The sequence below is a fragment of the Theropithecus gelada genome, chromosome 4, assembly GCF_003255815.1.
Source record: "Theropithecus gelada isolate Dixy chromosome 4, Tgel_1.0, whole genome shotgun sequence".
NCBI classification, from domain to species: Eukaryota; Metazoa; Chordata; class Mammalia; order Primates; family Cercopithecidae; genus Theropithecus; species Theropithecus gelada.
Window position 1 is genome coordinate 113,995,605 of NC_037671.1, and position 25,661 is coordinate 114,021,265.

Genomic DNA, 25,661 nt, shown 5'->3' on the forward strand with positions numbered 1-25,661 from the left:
ACACAATCCTTAAATTGCTCAGGGTTCTAAGTACTTAAAGATTATGATCAACACCTCAAATGGTACTTGAAAGCAAGTCAGTAGCTAATAATACAGACCACTCCCTGGATTATGAGCTCTCAGAGACCAACACAATTCAGTGGCTGTAAGATTCATGCCTTTCACATCTTTGTAGCCAAGTGAAATGCCCTAACAGCAGTTCTTTGCTGAGCGATAGGCTGATCATATCAAAAGTACCTTTAAAAAGGTTTTTCTTTCAAATTAAAAGTGCCCTTATGTTCCCCAGTCATTTGCAAATTATTGCTCTAGGGTAATTCTGTTAAAAATTCCCATATACTTAAATGACTTGGGTTTCAATTAGAAATTCTCTGCCTCACTTTGGCAAAGAAATCCCAAGTATTTAAGAGATGATAATTGTTAAAGAGGTCTAGAAATCATGAAAAGTGCGGCTCTAAGAATTTTTTCTTCAGTTATAAAATCTAAGGATATTATTTGAAACTTGAAAAAGGCAAATTTAGGAAAATTAAAAGGTAGTATATTTTACATCATGGATGGAAAGTGAAAGAAGTACTATCATGAGCTGTTACATTCAGAAGTATGCAATGGTTACAACGATTAAAAAGTGCATTTTAAACCTGTGATTATAAATTTATTAAAAATATTTAAAGAAGCCAGGTGTGGTGGATCATGCCTGTAATCCTAGCACTTTGGGAGGCCAAGGCAAACAGATCATTTGAGACCAGAAGTTCAAGATCAGCCTGGGCAATATAGCAAGACCCCACATCTAAAGAAATTTAAAAATTAACCAGAGTGGTGCTGCTTGCCTGTAGTCCTAGCTACTGGGGAGGCTGAGGCAGGAGGATCACTTAGGAGTTTGAGGCTGCAGTGAGCTGTGATCACACCACTGCATCCAGCATGACTGACAGAGTGAGACCCTGTCTCTGAAAAAATAAAATAAAATAAAATAATTAAAGAAAACTTCTGCGAAGCAGGAATGGGCATTAACACCAGCTTGTGAAAATATTTATTATTGCCCCTTTTCAGATGGGAAGACTGAGGCTTCTGGAATTTTAATAACTTTTCAAAGTCAATAAATATCTGGGTTGCCTGTATCTACAGGCTATATTTTTGCCACACTGACTTGTTTAATGGGTTGGTATACTGTGCGTCTGAAACAGTTGGTTTTTGGTGGTGGTGTTATTATGCTTTTTTTTTTTTAATCCATATACAAATCTGATGCTCGAGTTGGGAGGGTAGAAATTGGTCTGAAAAATGGAAAATCTTTCCAGTGGTATAACAATTGAACATGTTTAAGAGTATTAGCAGAAATGTTGCATATTTAATTAACCTAGATGGTTTGGTCTTTCAGCCAAATACTGTTGCCGTGGGGCATCATTTTTTTGTCTCCCAAAATACATGACAGTTACAAACACATGCTGCTATTGAGTGTGTGGATTTAAAAAATGTATTTTAGTCTAATCCTGCTACTCTTCCCCAAACCGCCCTTAGCAGCAAAACAAGGCAATTACCTGGAAAATTCAGGCTAAAATCTTGTTTGCCTAAATTGCCTGGGAAGTTAGCCTCAGACAGCACCACTAATTGCCATTGCCTTTGGAAACCTTTCTACCGTGTAAAGACACATAGAGGGAGGGGAAAGACACATGAAATACTCTATTTATACACAAAACTAGCTGGAATCTAAAAACAACAGCTGGTTATACAAATTGCAAAACTGGTAATTGGTCAAAATATTGTAAAAACTATTGTCAACTCATTCAAATATTGCTATATGAGTTTTTGGTTTTTTTTTCTTAAATCATTCCCCTAAAAGACATGGTACATAATCTTTTTTTAGTGACTTAAAGAAATGTCTGATCCTGCAGAAAATGCATTCAGTGCATTGTTTTAAATTGAGTAGTAACAGCAACAGATCTTCTCAGCTATTACATTATAAGTATAGATCATAGAATGTAGCAACTCTATGGTGTTTGAAAATGAAAGTTAAATTTAGGTGTCTGTTTTTAAAAATATTTCATCAGTGTGATCAGCAATTCAGGACAAAAAGAAAGGATAAGTTAGAGGTTTATGAAGTCAGTCGAAAGTAAAGAAGATCAATGCAGTGATTAAACTTCAATTTAGGAAAAAAAATGTTTTTAATCAATAAAATGATAAGTAGATGGCAGAAAGATTCTTCAAGCAATCGTACTTTATCAGAAGGACTTAGCAATTTCTCAGATTATGTGGAAGCAAATGAAATACGGGTAAACCTCATTTTATTGAACTTTGTTTTAGTGTGTTTCACAGATACTATGTTTTGCTTTTTGTTTCTCGGGGTTTTTTTGTTTTTTTTTTTTTTTTACAAATTGAAGGTTGTGGCAATGCTGCATAGAACAAGTCTACCAACACCATTTTTTCCAACAGCATGTGCTTTCTTCCTATGTCTGTATAATTTTCGTAATTCTCATAATATTCCAAACTTTTTCTTTACTGTTATATTTGTTATAGTGATCTACAATCAGTGCGATCTTTGATGATAATATTGTAATTAGTGGCATCACACACTATGCCCGTAGAAGTCAGCAAACTTAATTCATAAATGTAGCATGTGTTCTGATTGCTCCACCAACAATGTTCCCAATCTCTCTCCTTCTCCTCTGGCCTCCTTATTTGCTGAGACACAACAATATTGAAATCAGGCCAATTAACACAGTGGCCTCTAAGTGTTCAGTTGAAAAAAATCTCATGTCTCTCACTTTAAATCAAAAGCTAGAAATGACTAAGCTTAGTGAGGAAGACATGTCAAAAGCTGAAATAACCCAAAAGCTAGGCCTCTTGTGCTGAACAGCCAGGTTGTGAATGCAAAGGAAAAGTTCTGAAAGGAAATGAAAAGTGGTACTCCAGTAAATGCATGGATGAGAAGAAAGCAAAACGTCCTTATTGCTGATACAGAGAAACTTTGAGTGGTCTGAACAGAAGATCCAACCAGCCACAACATTCCCTTAAGCCAAAGCCTAACCTGGAGCAAGGTCGTAGCTCCCTTTTTATGTGAAGGCTGAGAGAGGAGAAGTAACTGCAGAAGAAAAGTTGGAAGTGAGCAGAGGTTGGTTCATGAGTTTTAAGGAAAGAAACCATCTCTGTAACATAAAAGTGCAAGGTAAAGCAGCAAGTGCTGATGTAGAAGCTGCAGTAAGTTATGCAGAAGATCTAGCTAAGATCATTGAGGGAGGTGGCTACTCTCCCTCCCTCTCTCCCTTTGTTTCTTCCTCTTTCCTTCCTTCCCTCTTTCTTTACGTCTTTCCTTTTATCCTTCCTTCCTTCTCCCCTCCCTTCCCCTCCCCTCCTCTCCCCTTCCTGACAGAGTTTTGCTCTTGTTGCCCAGGCTGGAGGTAGATCAAACAGCCCTATGCTAGAAGAAGATGCCATTGAGAACTTTTATAGCTTAAAAGAAGTCAATACCTGGCCCGAAAGCTTCAGAGAAAAGGCTGACTCTCTTCTTAGGGGCAAATGGAGCTGGGTGACTTAAAGTTAAAGTCAGTGTTCATTTACCATTCTCAAAATCCTAAGGCCTTTAAGAATTACGCTAAATCTGCCTGTGCTCTATAAATAGAACAACAAAACCCCAAGGGCATCATATCTGTTTACAGTACAGTTTTTACCGAAATTTTAAGCCCACTTTTGAGACCCACTGCTCAGAAAAGAAAGGCTTTCTTTCAAAGTATTACCGCTTCTTGATAATGCATATAGTCTCCCTAGATACCTGATGGAGATGGAGATGTACAAGACTAATGTTGTTTTCATGCCTGCCAGCGCGGTATCTATCCCGTAGCCCATGGATCAAGGAATAACTTCAACTTCCAAGTCTTATTATTTAAGAAATACACTTTGTGAGGCTATAGCTGCCATAGATAGTGATTCCGGTGATGGATCTGGGCAAAGTAAATGGAGAACCCTGTAGAAAGGACTCATCATTTCAGATGGCAATAAGAACATCCATGATTTGACCTGAGGAAGCAGAGCAAAATGGCCAAATAGAATTCTCTACTGATTGTTCTCCCTGCAGGACCACCAAATGTCACAACTACCTATATAAGAAAGCGCCTTCATAAGAATAAAAAATCAGGTGAGCAATCACATTACCTGATTTTAACTTCATACTGCAGAAAGAGGCAATGAAGAGGGTAGGAAAGACAGCTTGGAGTTGCCCACACCACTTCTTCCTTTCTATGCCCCAGCGACAGCCACATGGCACAGAGAGAGAATCTGTGCATGTCAAGGAGGGAGAGCCCAGCAATTGCTCTGCATTGCATTGGAGCTCAGTGCTGCCAACACCAGGCAGAACTCAGCTAATGCCCACGGAGGGAGCATTTAGACAAGACCTAGCCAAACAGGAAGCTCCCATCCCAGCCGAAAGAATCTGAGTTTTGACAAGCACTTGCCACCATGGACTAAAATGCTCTGGGCTCCTACATAAATTTGAAAGGCTGTCTAGGCCACAAGTACTACACTCCTAGGCGGGGCCCAATGCTGAACTGGACTTGGAGCCAGTGGACTTGGGGGCACATGACCCAGTGACACACCAGCAAGACAGCTAAAAGAGTTGTGCCAATCCTCCCCCAACCCCAGGCAACACAGCTTGCAGCTCCAAAAGACACCCCTTCCTTCTGCTTGAGAAACAAGGAAAGAGTAAAGAGGACTTTGTTTTGCAACTTGGATACCAACTCAATTACAGTAAGAAAGGGCACTGGGCAGAGTCATGAAGGCTTCATTCCATGCCCTGGTTTCCAGACATTACTAGACACACCCTTGGCCAGAAGAGAACCTGCTGCATTGAAGGAAAGGAGCTAGTCCTGGCAGGACCCATCACCAGCTGACTAAGGAGCCCATGGGCCCTGAATAATCAGCAGTGTGACCAGGTAGTACACACTGTGGGCCTTGGGTCAGATTCGGAGACATGCTGGCTTCAGGTGTGACCTAGCACATTCACAGCTGTGGTGGCTATGAGGAGAGTCCTCTTCTGCTTATGAAAAAGGAGGCAAGAACAAAAGGGACTTTGTCTTGTAACTTAGGAACTAGCATAGCAACAATAGGGAAGAGCACCAAAGAGCCCCCAAGGGTACTCAGTTCCAGGCCTTGGCTCTCGGGTGGCATTTCTGGATCTACCTTGGGCCAGAGGGGAGCCCACTGCCCTGAAGGGTAAGTTCCAGGCCTGGCAGCATTTACCACAAGCTGAGTTGAAGAGCCCTTGGACCTAATGTAAACATCAGCAATGGCCTGGCAGCATTCCCATGGTTCTGTTGTGGCGGTGGACATGGGGAGGGACTTCTCAGCCTGGGACAGGGAAGGGAAGAGTGGAAAGGACTTTTTCCTATGGTTTCGGTACCAGCTTTTCCACAGTAGAACAGAGTACCACGTCGATTTCTAAGGTTTCCAACTCCAAGCCCTGGCATCGCTGGACCACCTGGGGCCAGGGGGAGCTCACTGCCCTGAAAAGAACACAAGCCTGTATAGCTTCGTCACCTGCTGATCGTAGAGTTCTAGGACATTGAGCAAACATAGGCAGTAGCCAAGTAGTGGTTACAGGGGGCCTTGAGAGAGATCCAGCACTGTGCTGGCTTCAGGCCTAACCCACTACAGTCCCAGTAGTGGTGGAGGATCCACAGGGATACTTGTAACTCTCCTCCCCCCAGCACCAGGCAATTCAGCACAGAGAAAGAGACTCTGCCTGTTTGGGAGAAAATAAGGAAAGAGAGCAAGAATCTGGTAATCCAGATAATTCTTCCAGGTCTTATCCAAGACCACCAAGGTGGTTCCTCTATCAGTCTGCAAGAACCACAGTGTTAGTGGGCTTGGAGTGGCCCCTAATGCAGATTTGATTGCAATGACTGAGAACTTAGATCACAACACGCAAGTCCCTTGGAATACCTGGAAAACCTTCCCGAGAAGGGTAAATACAAACAAGTCATGACTACAACTACAATAAATACCTAATTCTTCAATACCAAGACACCAGCAAACATCTGCAAGCATCAAGACCATCCAGGAAAACATGACCTAACCCAACAAACACCAATAAATAAGATACCAGGGACCAATCCTGGAGAGACAGATATATGTGACCTTTCAGAGAGATAATTCGAAATAGCTCTTTTGGGCTGGGTGCAGTGGTTCACACCTGTAATCCCAGAATTTTGGGAGGCTGAGGCGGGTGGATCATCTGAGGTCAGGAGTTTGAGACCAGCTCGGCCAACATATAGAAACCCCGTCTCTACTAAAAATACAAAAATTAGCCAGGCATGGTGGCACATGTGTGTAATCCAAGCTGCTCCGGAGACTGAGGCATGAGAATCACTTGAACCCAGGAGGTGGAGGTTGCAGTGAGCTGAGATTGCACCACTGCACTCCAGCCTGGGTGACAGAGCTGTGTAAGATAACACAGAATGAATTCAGAATCATATCAGATAAATTTAACAAAGAAATTGAAATAATTAAAAGGAATCAAGCAGACATTCTGAAGTTGAAAAATGTAATTGACATGCTGAAGAATGCATCAGAGTCTCTTAATAGCAGAATTGATCAAGCAGAGGAAAGAATTCATGAGCTTGAAGGAAGCTACACAGTCAGAGGAGACAAATGAAGAAGAATAAAAAACAATGAAACATGCCTACAGGATCTAGAAAATAGCCTCAAAAGGGCAAATCTAAGACTTATTGGCCTTCAAAAGGAGGTAGAAAGAGAGATGGGGGTAAAAAGTTCATTCAAAGGGATAACAGAGAACTTGCCAAACCTAGGGAAAGATACCAATATCCAAGTACAAGAAGGTTATAGAACACCAAGTAGATTTAACCTGAAGAAGATTACCTCAAGGCATTTAATAATTAAACTCTCAAAGGTCAAAAATAAAGAAGGATCCTAAAAGCAGCAAAAGAAAAGAAACAAATAACATAAAATGGAGTTTCAGTACATCTAGCAGCAGCCTCTTCGGTGGAAACCTTACCCGAACAGGAGAAAGTGAAGTGACATTTTTAAGGTGCTGAAGAAAAAAACGTTTTACCCTAGAATAGTATACCCAGTGAAAACATCTTTCAATCATGAAGGAAAAATAGACTTTTTCAAACAAACAAAAGCTAAGGGATTTCATTAACATCAGACCTGACTTACAAGAAATACTAAAGGGAGTTTTTCAATCTGAAAGAAAAGAATGTTAATGAGCAATAGGAAAGCATGTGAAGGTGCAGAACTCACTGGTAATAGTAAACACACAGAAGAACACAGAATATTATAACATTGCAATTGTGTTGTATAAACTATATCTTTTTTTGTTTCTTTTTTTTTTTTTTTTTTTGAAACAGAGTCTCACTCTGCCACCCAGACTGGAGTGCAGTGGCGCGATCTTGGCTCACTGCAAGCTCTACCTCCCAGGTTCACGCCATTCTCCTGCCTCAGCCTCCCGAGTAGCTGGGACTACAGGTGCCTGCCACCACGCCTGGCTAATTTTTTGTATTTTTTTAGTAGAGACGGGGTTTCACCGTGTTAGCCGGGATGGTCTCCATCTCCTGACCTCATGATCCACCCCCCTCGGCCTCCCAGAGTGTTGGGATTACAGGCGTGAGCCACCGCGCCCGGCCTGTATAAACTAACATAATGTGTATTAAGATATTATTTGAAAGCATCATGGTAACCTCAAATCTGAAAACATTCAGTGGATTCAAAAAAATAAAAAGCAACACATTAAAACATACCAACAGTGAAATCACTTTCATTGAAAGGAAGACAGGAAGGAAAGAAGGGGGAGAAGACCATATAAACAACCAGAAAAAACAAATAATAAAATGGCAGTAGTAAGTCCTTACTTATCAATAACAACATTTAATATAAATGAACTAAACTCAGAAGACATTGAGTGACTGAATGGATTAAAAAACATAAGACCCGATGACCTGTTGCCTAAAGGAAATGCACTTCATCTATAAAGACACACATAGACTGAAAATAAAGGGATGGAAAAAGATATTCTATGCAAATGGAAAGCAAAAAGAGCAGGAATAGCTATACTTAAATCAGACAAAATAGGTTTCAAGACAAAAACTATAAAAAGACACAAAGAAGGTCATTATGTCATGAAAAAGGGGTTAATTCAACCAGAGGATATAACAGAGGTTGTAACATTTGTAAATATATATACACCCAACACTGGACCACCCAGATAAATATATAATATACATTTATATGTTCGAGACCAGCCTGGTCAACATGGTGAAACCCCGTCTCTACTAAAAATACAAAAAAATTAGTCAGGCGTGGTGGTGCACTCCTGTATTTCCAGCTACTTGGGAGGCTGAAGTGGGAGAATCACTTGAATCAGGGAGGAGGACGTTACAACGAGCCAAGATCACACCACTGCACTCCAGCCTGGGTGACAGAGTGAGACTGTGTCTCAAATAATAATAATAATATACATTTACTTTTTTCCTTGGGTTTCTGTCACTATATACACTCATGTATCCAGATATCTAAAGCAAATATTATTGGAGCTAAAGAGAGACATAGACCCAAATACAATAATAGCTGCAGTCTTCAACACCCCACTTTTAACATTGGACAGATTATCCAGACAGAAAATCAACAAAAAAAACACTAGAGTTAATCTGCACTAAAGACCAAATGTACCTAATAGATATTTACAGAACATTCATCCAACAGCTACAAAATACACATTCTTCTCCCCAGCATGTGGATCATTCTCAAGGATAGACTGTATGTTAGGTCACAAAACAAGTCTTAAAACATTCCAACAAAAGTGAAACTATATCAAGTATCTTCTCTGATCATAATAAAGCTAGAAATCAATAGCAAAAGGAATTTTGGAAACTATACAAACACATAGAAGTTAAACAATGTGTTTCTGAATGACTAGTGAGTCAATGAAGAGATTAAAAAGGAAATAGAAAAATTCTTGAAACAAATGATAATGGAAACAGAATATACCAAAACCTACGGGATAGAGTGAAAGCAGTACTGAGATGGAATTTTATAGATTCAAGCACCTATATCAAAAAAGAAAAACTTCAAATAAACAACCTAACAATGCATCTTAAAGAATTAGAAAAGCAAGAGCAAACCAAACTCAAAGTTAGTAGAAGAAATAACAGAGCTTAAAGCAGAAATAAATGAAATGGAAATGAAGAAAATACAAAAGATCAACAAAATAAGTTTATTTTTTGAAAAGATAAACAAAATTGACAAACCATTAGCCAGACTAAGAAAAAAAGAGAAGATCTAAATGAAAAAGGAGACATTGCAACCAATACCACAGAAATTTAAAGGCTCATTAGCGCTATTAGGAGCGACTATATGCCAATAAATTGGAAAACCAAGAAGAAATGGATGATTTCCTAGACACATACAACCTGCCAAGATTGAACCACGAAGAAATCCAAAAGCAGACCAATAGTAAGTAACAAGATTGAAGCCGTAATAAAAAGTGTCCCAGCAAAGAAGCCCAGGACCTGTTGGCTTCACTGCTGAATTTTACCAAACATTTAAAGAAGAACTAATACCAATCCTACTAAATCTATTCTGAAAAATAGAGGAGGAGGGAATACTTCCAAATTCATTCTACGAGGCTATTACCCTGATAACAAAACCAGACAAAGACACATCAAAAAAAAAAAAAGAAGAAGAAGAAGAAGAAAAAAATTATAGAACAATATCTCTGATGAACATTGATGTAAAAATGTTCATTAAAATACTGGCAAACTGAATTTAACTGTGCTTTAAAGAGATCATTTATCATGACCAAGTGGAATTTATCCCAGGGATGCAATGATGGTTGAACATTTTCAAACCAATCAATGTGTACATCAGATCAACAGAATGAAAGACAAAAGTTATATGATCATTTCTATTGATGCTGAAAGGCACTTGATAAAATTTAACCTTTCCTGATAAAAGCCCTAAAAAAAACTGAGCGTAGAAGAAGCATAACTCAACATAGTAAAAGCCATATATGGCAGACCCACAGCTAGCATCATACTGAATAAGATGAAAAAAGAGACATTGCAACCAATACCACAGAAATTTAAAGGATCATTAGAGGCTATTATGAGCAACTATATGCCAATAAATTGGAAAACCAAGAAGTGGATGATTTCCTAGACATACACGACCTGCCAAGATTGAATACTGAATACTCTAAGATCTGGAACACAACAAGGATGTCCACTTTTGCCACTGTCATTCAACATGTTTTCCACTTAATGTGTGGGAGTTAAAAATTAAAACAGCTGAACTCACGGAGATAGAGAGTAGAAAGATGGTTACCAGAGCTTGGGAGGGTCCCTGGGGGCTGCAGGGGTGACGAGGATGGTTAATGGTTACAAAAAATAGAAAGGATAAGATCTAGTATTTGATAGAACAACATGGTGAATATATCCAGTAATAGTTTAATCATACATTTTTAAATAAATAAAAGAGTATAATTGGATTGTTTGTAACACAAAGGATAAATACTTGAGGTGATGAATACCGTATTTACCTTGCTGTGATTTTTACACATCGTCTATTAAAATATCTTGTATACCCCATAAATATATACACCTACTATATACCCACAAAAATTAAAAACAATTTTTTTTTTTTTTTTACAAAAGCGACATTCATGATTCATGGGAGGAGGTTAAAATGTCAACATTAACAGGACTTTGGAAGAAGTTGATTCCAGCTGTCGTGGATGACTTTGAGGGGGTTCAAGACTTCAATTGGGGAGGGAGTAACTCCAGATGGGGTGGAAACAGCAAGAGAACTAGAATTGGAAATGGAACCTGAAGACGTGATTGAGTTTCTGCAATCTCATGATAAAACTTGAGTGGATAAGGAGTTGCTTCTTATGGATCAATAAAAAAAGTGGTTTGTTCCAAGATCAGATGAGATTGGGCACAGTTAGGGTGGTATGGCCGTCAACAGGAAAGTGGCTTCTTGAAATGGAATCTACTCCTGGTAAAAATTCTGTGGATATTGTTGAAATGACAACAAAGGATTTCAAGTATTACATAAACTTAGTTGATAAAGTAGCAGTAGGGTTTGAGAGGATGACTCAAATTTTGAAAAAAGTTCTGTGAGTACAATACTCTCAAACAGCATCACATGCTACAAAGAAACCTTTTGTAAAAGAAAGAGTCATTGATGCGCTTAAACTTCCTTGTCTTATTTTAAGAAATTGCCACAGCCACCCCAGACTTCATCAATCACCACTGGATCAGTCAACGGCCTTTCATATTGAGTCAAGACCTTCTATCAGCAAGAAGATTATGACTTGCTGAGGCCTAAGATGATCATTAGCATTTTTTAGAAATAAAGTATTTTTAAATTAAGGTATGCAGATTGGGTTTTTTTTTAGACATATGCTATTGCACATTTTATCCACAATAGTATAGTGTAAATATAACTTTTATATGTACTGGGAAACCAAAAAATTTGTGATTCACTTTATTGTGATATATACTTTATTTCAGCGTTCTGGAACCAAATCTGTAATATCGCCATGATATGCCTCCAGATCCCAAGGTTATGTATTTAAATTGAGGGCTATACAAAGGAGATTGTATCAAGAGGGGGTTCAAAAACACTTCAGAAATCATTGGCGGGAGATGTCCATGGGTATTCAAGTTTTTTTTTTTTTTTTTTTTTAATTTAGGAATTAGAAAATGCAGTTGGGAGCTGGACAGATGACTTGACCCAGTTGACGCTGCTGAAGGACACCCTCTCTGCCTACATCAGTGCTGATGATATCTCCATTCTTAATGAACGCATAGAGCTTCTGCAAAGGCAGTGGGAAGAGCTATGCCACCAGGTAAGACAAGTTCTACAAATGGAATTATCTTGGTGATGGAAAACTGGGAGATGAATTTGAATGTCAGATGGCTTAACCCACATGTGGACCCATCCCATCATTCTTAGTATGGACAAAGGAAGAACACTGTGGTTACTACCAGAACGTTTCAGATGAATATATTTATATTTTGCCACATTTTAGAACAACCTAAACTAGATTATTTTCCTTTCACTTTCGCTGACTGGCATAATATTCTTAAGAGAAAGCACCATGTTATGGTTCACATTTGTGATTTTGCTGGGTGGATATACTTGAAACATGAAAAATTGTTGTTGCATTTGCAATATTAGCTAATACTGTGAAGCTGGCTTTGTACAGGGAATATTTATTATCACTCTTAATTTACTGTAGTTGTTTCCTGGTAGTTAATATTCATTTATTTTTAGTCATATTTTATTCATTTATTGAATACCTTCTATGTGCACAACATCTTAAAAAAGATCCCAGATTGACTTTGGGTTGGAAATGAAAGGGAAAGATTGGTGGAAAGGCAGCGAGAAGACATCCTAGGCAAAGAGGAATAACAGATTCAAAGACTCATAGTGAGGAACAGACCCAAATGCCTTGAGGTTATGCTCTTCAGGAAGTGGGGCCTTGTCTGTGTTGTTACTTCTGTACCCCAGGTGTCCCTGCCTGGCACAGAATAGGCTGTGATATATCTCTGTTAAATGGATCAGTCATCTTAATTATTGTGATGTTAACAAACTGTAATAAATGTCCCTACCATCAAGTTTAAACTTGATCTGAGACTAAAATCAGTCTAGGAGAATATGTAGGGTTAAAAAGAAAACCAGGCATAAACAGGTCAAAACAATGTATAAAACTGTATAAAGGACCCAGGTGCGGTGGCTCATGTCTGTCCTCCCAGCACTTTGGGAGGCCAAGGTGGGTGGATCACCTGAGGTCAGGAGTCCAAGACCAGCCTGGCCAACAAGGTGAAACCCCATCTCTACTAAAAATACAAAAATTAGCTGGTCATGGTGATGGGCGCCTGTAATCCGAGCTACTTGGGAGGCTGAGGCAGGAGAATCGCTTGAACCCGGGAGCTGGAGGTTGCAGTGAGCTGAGATCACGCCATTGCACTCCAGCTTGGGCGACAAGAGCAAAACTCCATCACACACACACACACACATAGAGAAAAAAAAACTGTATAAAGATGTAAGCAAGCTAAGGTTACTTTGGATGGCAAGGAATAAAGGAAATGTTTCTTGAGATGGATAAATTTTGAATTGAGTTTTGAGATGGGGAGCGGAGGAGATAGATTGAGGGGAGGAAGCAAATGAACACGCTGACAAGGTGGCAGCTGGAGCAGAGGGCCTGGCTGGAAGAAGCTGCTGTGGGAAGACTGAGGAAGGGGCTCTGCTGTGGGAAGACTGAGGAAGGGGCTGTTGAGAGGGGACTCTTATGTCCCTACTCTTATGTCCCTGCCAATTGTACTGCCCTAGGATCTCTTTTGTCTCCCATCCTCCACATTTTCTCTAACTTAGGGATGCTTATCCTCATCCTTCAGGAACCATTAAACAGAGTTTAAGAGGCTCAGAGCCTCTTGATTTATGTGATATCAACAAGAAGTGTGTTTTCAGGAAAATTTCTCCCTGTATATTTAGGTGAAAACCCAGGTTTTTCTCAGTCCATGGACTAACAGAAAGCTCTGGAGCACCCATGGTAGATGTGTGAGCAGTTTCCTATTAATATATACTTTTTAAAAAAGGGGACACATATAAGAGATGGCTTTCACCAACATGTGAATGGTTTGAGTTCAAAATGAATTTAGCTACTTTCACAAAGCTTCATTTTCTCAGTGAACGCAATGAGAAATTTACATGGAGTTACTCATACAGGGTGGTAATGTTCATCACAATGCTTGATTCATTTCCGCGTTCTTCAAACTGAAAGCAGTACCTTACCATACAGTAAATCATCCTACAATTTTGCAATGTAAAGACTTTATCATGATGTATCAAAATGAAAGATATTTGGTGTGAAAAATTGTGGAAAATTATCACAGCAACCTTCAGTTACCTTTGTGAGCCCATTCATCTGTTTTTCTTAATTTTAAGAAAAGTCTAGCACTACCTGCTCTCTTAATATTTTTTAGCATGTTGGATGAATTGGATTAGACCAGATACATTGCTTTAGCTAAATGATGCCTATGAAGCCTTCAGAGAGATATTTTAGAGATTGGATCCTATTTGCTTCAAACCTGCCACAAACTTCCCTCCCCAAAGACCTGGATTATGCCACTCTTCCTGCCGACACTTTCTTCCCTTCTAATTTTCTTCTTCTTCTTCTATTTTTTATTTTTTTGAGACGGAGCTTCACTCTTACTACCCAGGCTGGAGTGCAATGGCATGATCTTGGCTCACCACAAACTCTGCCTCCCAGGTTCAAGCCATTTTCCTGCCTCAGCCTCCCGAGTAGCTGGGATTACAGGCATGCACCACCATATCCTGCTAATTTTGCATTTTTAGCAGAGACAGGGTTTCTCCATGTTGGTCAGGCTGGTCTCGAATTCCTGACCTCAGGTGAGCCACCCACCTCAGCCTCCCAAAGTGCTGGGATGACAGACATGAGCCACCACACCCGGACTTCCCTTCTAATTTTCTAACCTGTTTTCTTTTGCATCCTGCAACCCCTCCAATGTCATTTATGAAATTCTTGGCCCTCAGTATGTTCTTGGTCCTCTGAACTCTCATTTCTCTTTTGGTTGTGCCATAATGTGGCATTGTATTATTTTTTTTAATGTTCGTGACCTCATTACAAGAATATGAGGACTTTGATATGCAAAGACCATTTCTTTGTATCTCCAGTGTCTATGGTAGCTAAGTGTTCATGATGTATTGTTTATAATTAAGACGTTAGGGCATTTATTCTATTTCTTTGTACTTATGTTTCTCTTAGTGTAAAATAATGACAAGATTTCGAATATTTTGGAGGTCGAGAAGATTGTGGTTATGCAATATTTTTTGATTTAGGAAAACCATTTCGTAAAAATGCCGTGGAATTATTGTTATTATTAATTGTTAAGTTAGTCATTCATGTGTTGTAAAATTGTTCTCCAGACTTAGATATATCTAGACAGCCATCTGCAAATACATTTCGAAAGCTGATGTTGATCATGCGATATGCTGTAAATAGATTAATACCTTGCACCTGTGAGTAGACTAAGAATTTAAAAAGAAACAGCAAACGGAATACGTAGTGTTTTTAGAAACTTTCCATGTTGAAGTGTCTTAATGCTTGAAGCTAAAGCATACTTATCTCATATTATTAATACTTCACTCTGAAAAATAATATTTAAACCAATGAGAGTTTAGTCATGGGTTTGATCAGGGTGCCAGGATGTATGTAACTCTAAGGCGGACATAGATTGGTTTCTAGTTCTTGAGGTAGTTGTTTCTGGTGAATTTCTGTCAAGTATGAAACCACAAAAGGAAATGAGCTTGCGCCTATGTCTCGTTGTAAAAGTCAAAACTTGAGTTCAACGTAACATCCCTACTAAGGAGCAAGTAGTCTGTTCCTATTCTGACCGAAGCAATTGACGAGGAGTCTGGAGTACCTGGGACTGGCGATGAGAATGAGGGAGAGAGGCCGTGAGTAAACATTGCAGGGCAGAGTTAATATATTAAAGTATCTGTTTTCAAGTAGATACCCCAAATGTTTTGTTGTGCCTGTGTACAGCCAGAGCTTCTACTTGTTTTTATTCCTGTTTTGGTTTGTAGATTTGTGTGTAATTCTAGCTGAAATATAAGTATATGTCATCATCGTAATTGCTCGTTGTTTTGTCAAAACATCATGGTAAAAATATTTCAACCAGGAAAGGATGTATTTCCTGTTGAGCTGCTGCACACTCTGAAGGTTTTAGCTGGTGCTTCTCAGCTGTTGGCAATGCAATGTATTTGTGCCCTTGCAAAAACATAAATATGTGCTAAGCTGATAAATAATTTGAGGGTTTCATCTGAATCCAAAGAAAGAGATGGCAATGTTTACTTTATATTTAGTATAATATAGTAATGTTTACTATATATTTAGTTTAATATTTAGTATATAGAGTAAATATTAGATGTACAAACCAGAAGGACGATGCCATTGCCCTTATGAATGCACATCTCTTGAAAAGCATTTGCCCTTGGTTTGCACCCAGTGCTTGTAACCTCACTGTGTCTTTTTTAAGGTACAGCTCCGTGGTAAGAAAATGAAAGCAACATTTTCATGGTGTGTGATAAACACTAGGGATATAATATATATTTTATATATCTATCTATATCTGTCTATCTATCTATCTGTCTATCTATCTATCTATGTATAATCCAGCTGCTTAGTGGAGATATTGAATACATGAGTGTCAAGGGAAGAAAAACAATTTTAAACTTAAGTGATGCCCTGTAGTCGTGTATAATAGTACTAGTAGCTACAGCATAGTAATGGCCAGCTGTTGTCAGGTCTTTAGTATATATCAGTCAATTTTTTTTTTCTTTTGAGACAGAGTTTCACTCTTGATGCCCAGGCTGGAGTGCAATGGTGCGATCTTGGCTCACTGCAGCCTGCACCTCCTGGGTTCAAGCAGTTCTCCTGCCTCAGCCTCCTGAGTAGCTGGGATTACAAGCACCTGCCACCATGCCCGGCTAATTTTGTATTTTTTAGTGGTGATGCGGTTTCACCATGTTGGCCAGGCTAGTCTCAAACTCCTGACCTCAAGTGATCCTCCCATTTCAGTCTCCCAAAGTGTTGTGATAACAGGCGTGAGCCAGGGCGCCTGGCCTTATCAGTCAATTTCTTAAATTACTCTCTTGTTTGTATAATATTACCATATGGATAGGACAGTACTGGGCACATAGAGACACTTGTTTACTACAGACTAATGAATTTTTGGAGCAAACATAAGAATAATTTCCAAATGAAAGAAGTAAGTCGTAGAGAAAATGAGGGACCTTATCCTGGTCGTGCAGTTAGTCAGTGATGGATGAACCATTTTTGAATCTCAGCTGCCTCTGGATATTTAATCATATTTGCACCCCATATCAAAGACTCAAACTTTGCTGGTCTTATCTTGTACTGATTCTAAACAAGTGCCCCAAATTTGTCCGGCTTTCACATTCCTTGTCTCTGAAATGGGGATAATATTACCTACCTATGAAAGTAATAGGTAATATTTTTCTATTATGTGGCCATCCTCCCTGCAGATATTGGTGAGTAAAGGCCTAGAGTTCATTCTTGGCTTATGGCCAAGATTTGGGGGAAGTGTGAGGAGTTACTTGTTCATCTTCAGTCTGAAGGGCAGGGGTTTCGATTCTTTTTTTTTTTTTTTCTTCTCACTCTGTCGCCCAAGCTGTAGTGCAGTGGCGTGATCTTGGCTCACTGCAACCTCTGCCTTCCGGGCTCAAGCGATTCTCCTGCCTCAGCCTCCCGAGTAGATGAGATTACAGATGCCTGCCACCACGCCTGGCTAATTTTTGGTTTTTAGTAGAGATGGGGTTTCACTATGTTGGCCAGGCTAGTCTTGAACTCCTGGTTCCAGTGATCTGCCCACCTCAGCCTCCCAAAGTGCTGGGATTATAGGCATGTGCCACCACGCCCAGCCTCGATTCTTAGACAATGATTACTTTGGGCAGTCCAAATAATAAAAGTATAGTTTAGTTTGGCCATCAGTTGAACCAGGACTTTAACTACCAGCCAGACTCCTGACTCTTGCTGCTCTATGTGAATAAAAGGGAAAAGGCTGTATTCACCAAAGAGTTCTCAATCTGAGAGACCCAGCAGAAGATCAGAGTGCACGCAGCCCTCAGAGCTAGAGGGGTAACGGGTGCTGGAAGGATTGTGTTCTTCGGTGCTGTTTGGGGTACGGTGTAAAGTGACAAAATTTGTCTCCAAAACTGTTAAATCTGTGTTTCCTTAGCTTTTTCCATTTCTAGTAGGACCTATCCCAAGTGAGTTCACTGCCCTTTGACTGTTCTGTATTATTCTGCCTCCAAAAACCTTAATGAGACACTAAATTATACTAATGGGGAAATAGTAGGTTCACCAGTGTCACCCAACCCAGAAAAACTTTTATTTTAAAAGATCAGAATTGAATCAAAAGAATAAATTTCTCATGGTGGCCTTTCAAAATTTATGGTAGGTTTTGGGGCTCACTCTGTAGGCAACTCACTATGCCTAAGGCTGGCCTTGGGATACGTATCCTGGGCTCCTGGACTAGTTTACAAGGATGTAGAATCCCAGATATTTAGGTTTGTGTTATCTGTCTAATCACTAACAGAGCCAATCCAAGGCAGAATTAATAACTAGAAAGTGTGTAATACCTTAGAAATATTTTCATTTTCATTTTAAAAAGGAAATTTGTTTGAAATACCTAAAAAGTAAATGTATTAAGGAGGGAAAATGTCTTAAAACAAAGCATAGCAAAATGTTAACAATTTGAGCCCAGGTAGTATATAATGAGTGCTTACCAAACAATTCTTTCAGCTTTTCTGTGTCGGAAATGTTTTGTAATAAAATGTTGGGGGTAAAATAAAATCGATGGGGACATGTTTAGTGCAGTGGAATGAATAGCGGAATAGCTAGCATTATGACAAAACTGTGGAAGAACATCTTCAAACCTTCTTACCAAATCATATTATGTTTTGCCAACATGTAGTTTAGCTCAACTGGAAACATTCCTTAGTATTTCAACCGGCACTGTGAACACAAGAGTATTCTATTTTGAAATCAGAAAATTTTAGAATTCTGGAAAGGATAATTGTAGACCTAGAGATAGGAAAACAAGTCCATTGTATATGTAATGTATAAGAAACTCTCAGACCTCAGTAATAAAAAGGCAATCTAATTAAAAAAGCAGACAAAGGATTTGAGTAGATAATTCTCCAAAGGAGATTTGCAAATGGCTAAGAAACGCGAAGAGTCTCAGTATTGTTAGCCTTCAGGGAAATACAAACCAAAACCGTCATCAGATACCACTTCACATCCATTAGGATGACTGTAGTCAAAAGTGTTGGTGAAGATGTAGAGAAATTGGAATCCTACTGCTAGTGGGAATATGAAATGGGCAGCCACTTTGGAAAACAATCTATAGTGTTACCATATGACCGAGAGATTCTACTCCTAGATAAATACCTAAGAGAAATGAAAACATGTATTCATACAAACACTTGTGCACAAAATGTTTATAACAGCATTATTCAGAATAGGCAAAAAATGGAAACAACCCAAATAAGATGAGTTGATAAATACAATGTGGTATATTCATACAATGGAATATAGTCAGCAATAAAAGGAATGAAGTATTGATACGTGCTACAATACAGATAAATCTTTAAAATATGCTAAGTGAAGGAAGTCAGTCATAGAAGACTGCATATTGTATGATTCCATGTATATGAAATGTCCAGAACAGGCAAATCCATAGGGACAGAAGGGAGGTTAGAACTGTGAGGTAAGTGAGGAGGAGCAGTGGAATAACTGTTGATGGCTACAAGGTTTTCGTTGTTGTGGTGGTGTTGGTTGTTTGAGGCGGAGTCAGGCTGTAGCATAGAGGCACAATCTCGGCTTACTGCAACCTCTGCGTCCTGGGCTCAAGCAACTCTCCTGCCTCAGCTACCCAAGTAGCTGTGATTACAGGTGTGCACCACCATGCCTGGCTAATTTTTGTATTTTTAATAGAGACAGGGTTTTACCATGTTGGCCATGCAAGTTTCGAACTCCTGACCTCTAGTGATCCGCCGTCCTTGGTGTCCCGAAGTGTTAGGATTACAGGCATGAGCCACCACACCTGGCTTTTTTTTTTTTTGGAATGATGAAAATATCCTGAAATTGATTATGATGATGATTGCACAAATGCTGTGAATATACTAAAAAGCACTAAATTGTACGTTTTTAAACAGGTGATTTTGTATGGTATGTGAAATATATCTTAATAAAGCTATTATGCAAAGAAAAAAAAAGAACGAAAAGAAACAAAAATAAATAAATAAATAATGAAAACTGCAGAGAAGTAGAGGAACTTGCCTGGAGTTCACGTGTCAGTATGGAGCTGAGCCTCAGGACACCTGCCCCCGCTTCAGGCCGCTTCGCTTCGATGCTGCCGTCTCTCTCACTCTCCAGATACCCGAGGCTCGTCTTCCATCCCTTCTTTTCTTCCTTTCCTTCTTCCTTCCCTATTTTTACTCTTTTCTTTCATCTTTCTATTCTTTTTTTCTTTCTTTCCTTTGTTTTCCTCCCTTCTATTTACCATCTCTCTTTCCTTTTACTTCCCTTCTTTCCTTTCTTCCTTCCCAACTCTTTTCCATTTCTTTTTTCTTTCTTACATTCACCGGTCATGTATCCTATCTATCCTGAACCAACTGTGTGAAGTTGCATTATCCAGAACCTTTAATAAGCTAATGTGTATGTGAACCTTCAGGAAACAACTAGAGGATTCAATGTCTCCCACTTGTATAATAGCAAGTCCTGGACTTCAGGAAACAGTGGGCTAAAAAGATGTACGACTATCATTCATTTTAGTCCTAGTTTATTTACTATTTTCCTTGGGGTGTGGGCTTCTCTCTGATAATCATTTTGCCTATTCTCCTGTTTTAAACTTTTCAGCTCTCCTTAAGGCGGCAGCAAATAGGTGAAAGATTGAACGAATGGGCAGTCTTCAGTGAAAAGAACAAGGAACTCTGTGAGTGGTTGACTCAAATGGAAAGCAAGGTTTCTCAGAATGGAGACATTCTCATTGAAGAAATGATAGAGAAGCTCAAGAAGGTATGGAATGCATGGCTACTTAGGTTTTCATTCTTCATAAGGCTTATGTATACTTCTCACAGGTACAGAGGGTGACTTTACTCACAATTACCTTCCTGTCAAAGGAGCAGTATATTTTAAACATTTTATCTTTTTAATATAAAATAAACTTGCAGCCAGGTGCGGTGGCTCGCACCTGTAATCCCAGCACTTTGGGAGGCTGAGGCGGGTGGATCATGAAGTCAGGAGATCGAGACCATCCTGGCCAACATGGTGAAACCCTGTCTCTACTAAAAAACAAAACATTAGCCGGGCGTGGTGGTGCTCGCCTGTAGTCCCAGCTACTCTAGAGGCTGATGCAGGGGAATCACTTGAACCTGGGAGGCGGAGATTGCAGTGAGCAGAGATCGCGCCACTGCACTCCAGCCTGGTGACAGAGTGAGACTCTGTCTCAAAAAAAAAAAAAAGTATCCAACATAAAATAAACTTGCACGAAAAGACCTGCTTTACACATAAAATATATAGGATACTTGCAATTTGTGATGAAATAGAGCATCTGCTATTCAGTTCAGTATTTGGGGCTCTTAGCTACCTGTTCTGTAGGAATCTTTTATATGTATTATTTTTCTTTCCTTTTTTTTTTTTAGTTTCTTGTGTATTTTTGTTTGTTTGTTTTTAAAAAGGTAAAGTCACTAGAGAGAAACTGAAAGGAAAGATTCTTAAGATAAATTGAATTGATATTTTCTCTCTAAAATATGGTTTGTAGACCATAGATAGGAATTAAGAGTTTCCTGATAATTTTGGCTTCATATTATTTTAAAGGTATGTATATAATATCAAATTATTTTACATATTCATTTGGATCCAGAACATTTCTGATGTCTGTATAAAGCTGATCAAATTTACTAGCATTTTAAAATTTTTGATGATTTCGGCTGGGTGCAGTGGCTCACGCCTGTAATCCCAGCACTTTGGGAGGCAGGACAGGCGGATTACCAGAGGTCAGGAGTTCAAGACCAGCCTGACCAACACAGTGAACCCCATCTCTACTAAAACTACAAAATATTAGCCGAGCATGGTGGCACATGCCTGTAGTCCTGGCTACTCAGGGAGCTGAGGCAAGAGAATCACTTGAACCCAGGAGGCGGACGTTGCAGTGAGCCGAGATTGTGCCACTGGACTCCAGCCTGGGTGACAGAGCGAGACAGTCTCCAGAAGAAAAACCAAAAAAAAGAATTTGGTGATTCCAGTGTTGTTTCCACAGTGTTTGTGAGCAATCAGTGATTTTAATGTTATTTTAGTTTGTGCTTGTCGTTCATATAGTACATATCACCATCTAATGTACAATGTATTTTTTGTATTTACTTATTCATTGTCCAAGTGGAGACCCCATTGATCTGTCAGCTTTACAGGAGCATGGGCTTTGTCTATTTTGTTCATTGCTATGTCCCCTGCACCTGAAGCAGTACCTAACTTCTCATAAGCACTCAGTATTTTCTGCATCAACAAATTATAGCTTCCTTTATTCTGAAAAGAAATACAAATGATTGTTAAGAAAAATTATTTCTATCCATATGCACACAGTCCAAGAGGATTTATCCATTGGATCAATCCAAATGAATAAGCATTTGTTTACTTGGTATTGTAAACATTAAAATTCTTGGCTGAGATGATACAGATTTCATTTTAGCATCTGCTCACGGTTGCCCTTTGCTAAGTTGCTGGGTGTCAAAGAATGCTATCAGTGAATGATTAATGCACTATAGGTAGTAGAGTAAAATTTGCTATTGAATAAATTTTGATTAAATTTGTCTCTATTCTCATTGCTTTTTTTACTAAATTTAGGATGTATAGATATACATCCTAAAGTATGGGAAGTGTGAGAGTGTGGGGAAAAATACCATCTCTTTAACAATCTATAACCATAACTTAAAATTTAGAAAAATTTCAGCTTTTCATATAGATTGTATTACATTATTTGGCACAATGTTAGGAATATTATTTAAAATGTTAACTATCTACCTTGTATATTAATAACTCATGGGTTTTTTTTTAAAGGGCTTATGAGTTTTCCTCTTTGTGGCGTCTCTTTTGTAAAGGAAAATAACATCAAGGTTTGGTAATTTTGGCAACATAGAAAAAGGCAGTTGTCAACTGGAAAGTGCTAATAAGGTGAAGGAAAAAGAAAAAAAAAAGAAAAAGACAATTCATTAAAAAAACTGAAGCCAAGATATTAGTGTCTGTTGGTATTAACACTCAAAAATAGTTTGATTTTAAAGACAATCCAAGAGGATTATTTTACTATAAATACTTTTTAAGTCTTAAAGTAATTCCTTGAAAGAAACACTTCTCAATAAAATCATCTCCAATGTTTGCTGAAATATTATAATATTAATAAATGCATTCAACGTATTGGTCTTTGAATCCCATTGTGTTGAAATAACATAAAAAGGAGGGTGGGCGGGGCTGCAGGCATGAGGACAGCAGTCAGCCCTGGAATGGAATAAAATTTTTGTTGGTCCCTACCATTCCTTTGGGGCCCTTTGGCTTAGGTAAATGACTTGGGAGGATAGTTCTGTTACTACACTAACTTTAGAGCAAGAGAAGGTTAAAATGTTCACACTCATATAATACCCATCTTCATATATTATTTTGCTGAGAAACTTTTTATTACGTAACAGGAGCTTAAGCCAAAAATAAAAAAGTTGATCCTAAAGACTGGATCCTGTCACTGTGGCAAGAGAGTAAGAGGGTCATTGGGGATAGCAGTGGCGGTGGGGGGGAGGGGACTGTCCTTTCATGTCACTTAAATCACACCATTTCGTGCTTATCTCTTGCAAGTAGACCATATGGAGTCTGTCCTCTTTAACTCAAACAACTTAAGAGAAGCTAGCAGAGAAAGTGAGTAAATCAAGAAGGTTTGAAGCCCATCGATTCTCTATAATTAATAGTTATTATCACTGAAAGTTAATTTATCATTGATTTATTTACTGCAAAATACTGACATTGTATAGAGGATAGCTCTTTTAAATGAAGGAACTCTTTTAAAATACTCCACACAAATAACATAATAGACACACACAGTCACATTTACATATATACATATATATCAATTGCATATGTATGTGTGTGTGTGCATTTCATAAGTCTCTCGGCAACTATTTGTATGAGAATTTATTCTAAGTATAACATCAGGTTAGTGTTGAGAGAAATAAGGTATAATTTCCCAATACTAAAATCCTTTAAGCTTTATCTTTTATATCTATCTTGTATTGTTTTTAATATGTATTTCAGGTAAATAGGAAGCAGCATCCTATTTATTTTGAGAACGTCTATATAAAAATTTAATCCCAACTCTGCATACATACCGAAAATAATAGGCACTACTAATACTTGTGCACATGGGCTGATGTCCACATGGTATTCCTATGCTCAAACTGTTTCCAAGCAGTAGAAAACAGTAATTATCATGTTTCTAGTAGAGCCGGGCTGGATGCATTAAGAATATGCTTTCTGACCTCTGTGATTGCTATTTATGACACAGGATTATCAAGAGGAAATTGCTGTTGCTCAAGAGAACAAAATACAGCTCCAACAAATGGGAGAACGACTTGCTAAAGCCAGCCACGAAAGCAAAGCATCTGAGATTGAATACAAACTGGGAAAGGTTAATGACCGGTGGCAGCATCTCCTGGACCTCATTGCAGCCAGGTAAAGAGGACTTGAGTCAATAGGACACGTGTAGGCAGCATTTTAAAGCCTTTCAGTCTGCCTTTCATCAGCCAAAGATAATCCAATAAATCAGTCTCTCTTTCTGGGTTATCTCAGCATTTTCAAAACTGTTCGTGCTCCTCTCATAATTGGCACTTTCGTTACCTTGAAAATTCTCCTCTTATTTTATAAATCTCGTGTTGTTTGTATGTAGCTGCAAGAAAGAGAGAGAGAGACATATCTAAACAAAACTCATTCCCAAGAGAAAATTCTTTATTTTAGGGCTTCATGGGTATTCAAACTCCTATCAGGAAGAAACTGCTGACCAGTATTTGTGGAGAGTGGTTTTGTCTGCAGTAGCCAAAAAAAAAAAAAAATTACTAGTTAGCAAGGTATGGAAATAAATCTGATTATTGCCACTCCGCTCAGTTGTAAAAATCAGCTGCTGCGTTACAGTAATTTTGTGTTGAGCTTAGTGGTAACTATAAGCCTTTGCCTCATACCTAAGAGGAATATTATGCTCACTTTCTGTTGTAGAAGGGTAGGGTTGGGCAAGAGAGATGAAAGTCATAAAGAAAAATATATGAGGGTATTTACTAGCAATATAAAAGTCTAATATGAATGATGCACTATGTTATAAAAATGCTCTATGCTATTAATATAAAAAGGAGTGAATTTGGCTTCATGTTGGAACTTAGGCACCTTGAGGTCAGGAAACTTCCTCCATTGTATTCACTATATATTACAAGCACTGGGAACCGTGCCTAAATATGGATTCAATGAATACGTCAGTGCATAAATGAATACTTGAATATTTGAGTAAATGTTCTTCATGGCAATTAGGAGAGCTGGAAGGTTACAAATGGTGCCATTTGAAGTCTATCCCACAATACACTTTTAAAATCTGGGTTTCTTTTCTTGGCCATGCTGCATAAAAGTGAACGTGAAACAATGTCCTTTGCATACCATGTGCTCACCAAAATCGCCTGTGGGCGTCACAATTCTGTATGCTGGTTTTGAACACATTTCATATATTTCTTTTCTATAAGAGAGTTACCAAAAAGTATCCAACTCAAGAAAGTGAGATTATCATTTATTTCTGTGGCAGTGAAACAAAATGGAATAAATGTATATCAACTTTTTATTTATTTATATTTATTTATTTTTGAGGTGGAGTCTTGCTTTGTGGCCCAGGCTGGAATGCAGTGGCACAATCTCAGCTCTGCAACCTCTGCCTCCCAGGTTCAAGCAATTCTCCTGCCTCAGCTTCCCAATCGCTGGGATTCCAGGCGTACACTACCACACCTGGCTAATTTTTGTATTTTTAGTAGAGATGGGGTTT

The 25,661-nt window shown here is 38.7% G+C and overlaps 1 protein-coding gene across 3 annotated transcripts in view; it reads left to right on the forward strand.

Annotated features, from left to right (window-relative positions):
- SYNE1 (spectrin repeat containing nuclear envelope protein 1) overlaps positions 1-25,661 on the forward strand; it is a 528,817-nt gene that overhangs the window by 449,327 nt on the left and 53,829 nt on the right. For 2 of the 3 annotated variants that reach the window (XM_025384518.1, XM_025384520.1), the window contains 3 exons: positions 11,693-11,848; positions 20,471-20,629; positions 24,153-24,319. In XM_025384518.1, the coding sequence (XP_025240303.1) occupies positions 11,693-11,848; positions 20,471-20,629; positions 24,153-24,319 (482 nt within the window). Of the gene's footprint in view, positions 1-11,692; positions 11,849-15,349; positions 15,484-20,470; positions 20,630-24,152; positions 24,320-25,661 lie in introns of those variants that run through there. The other variant, XM_025384522.1, reaches the window with a different exon arrangement.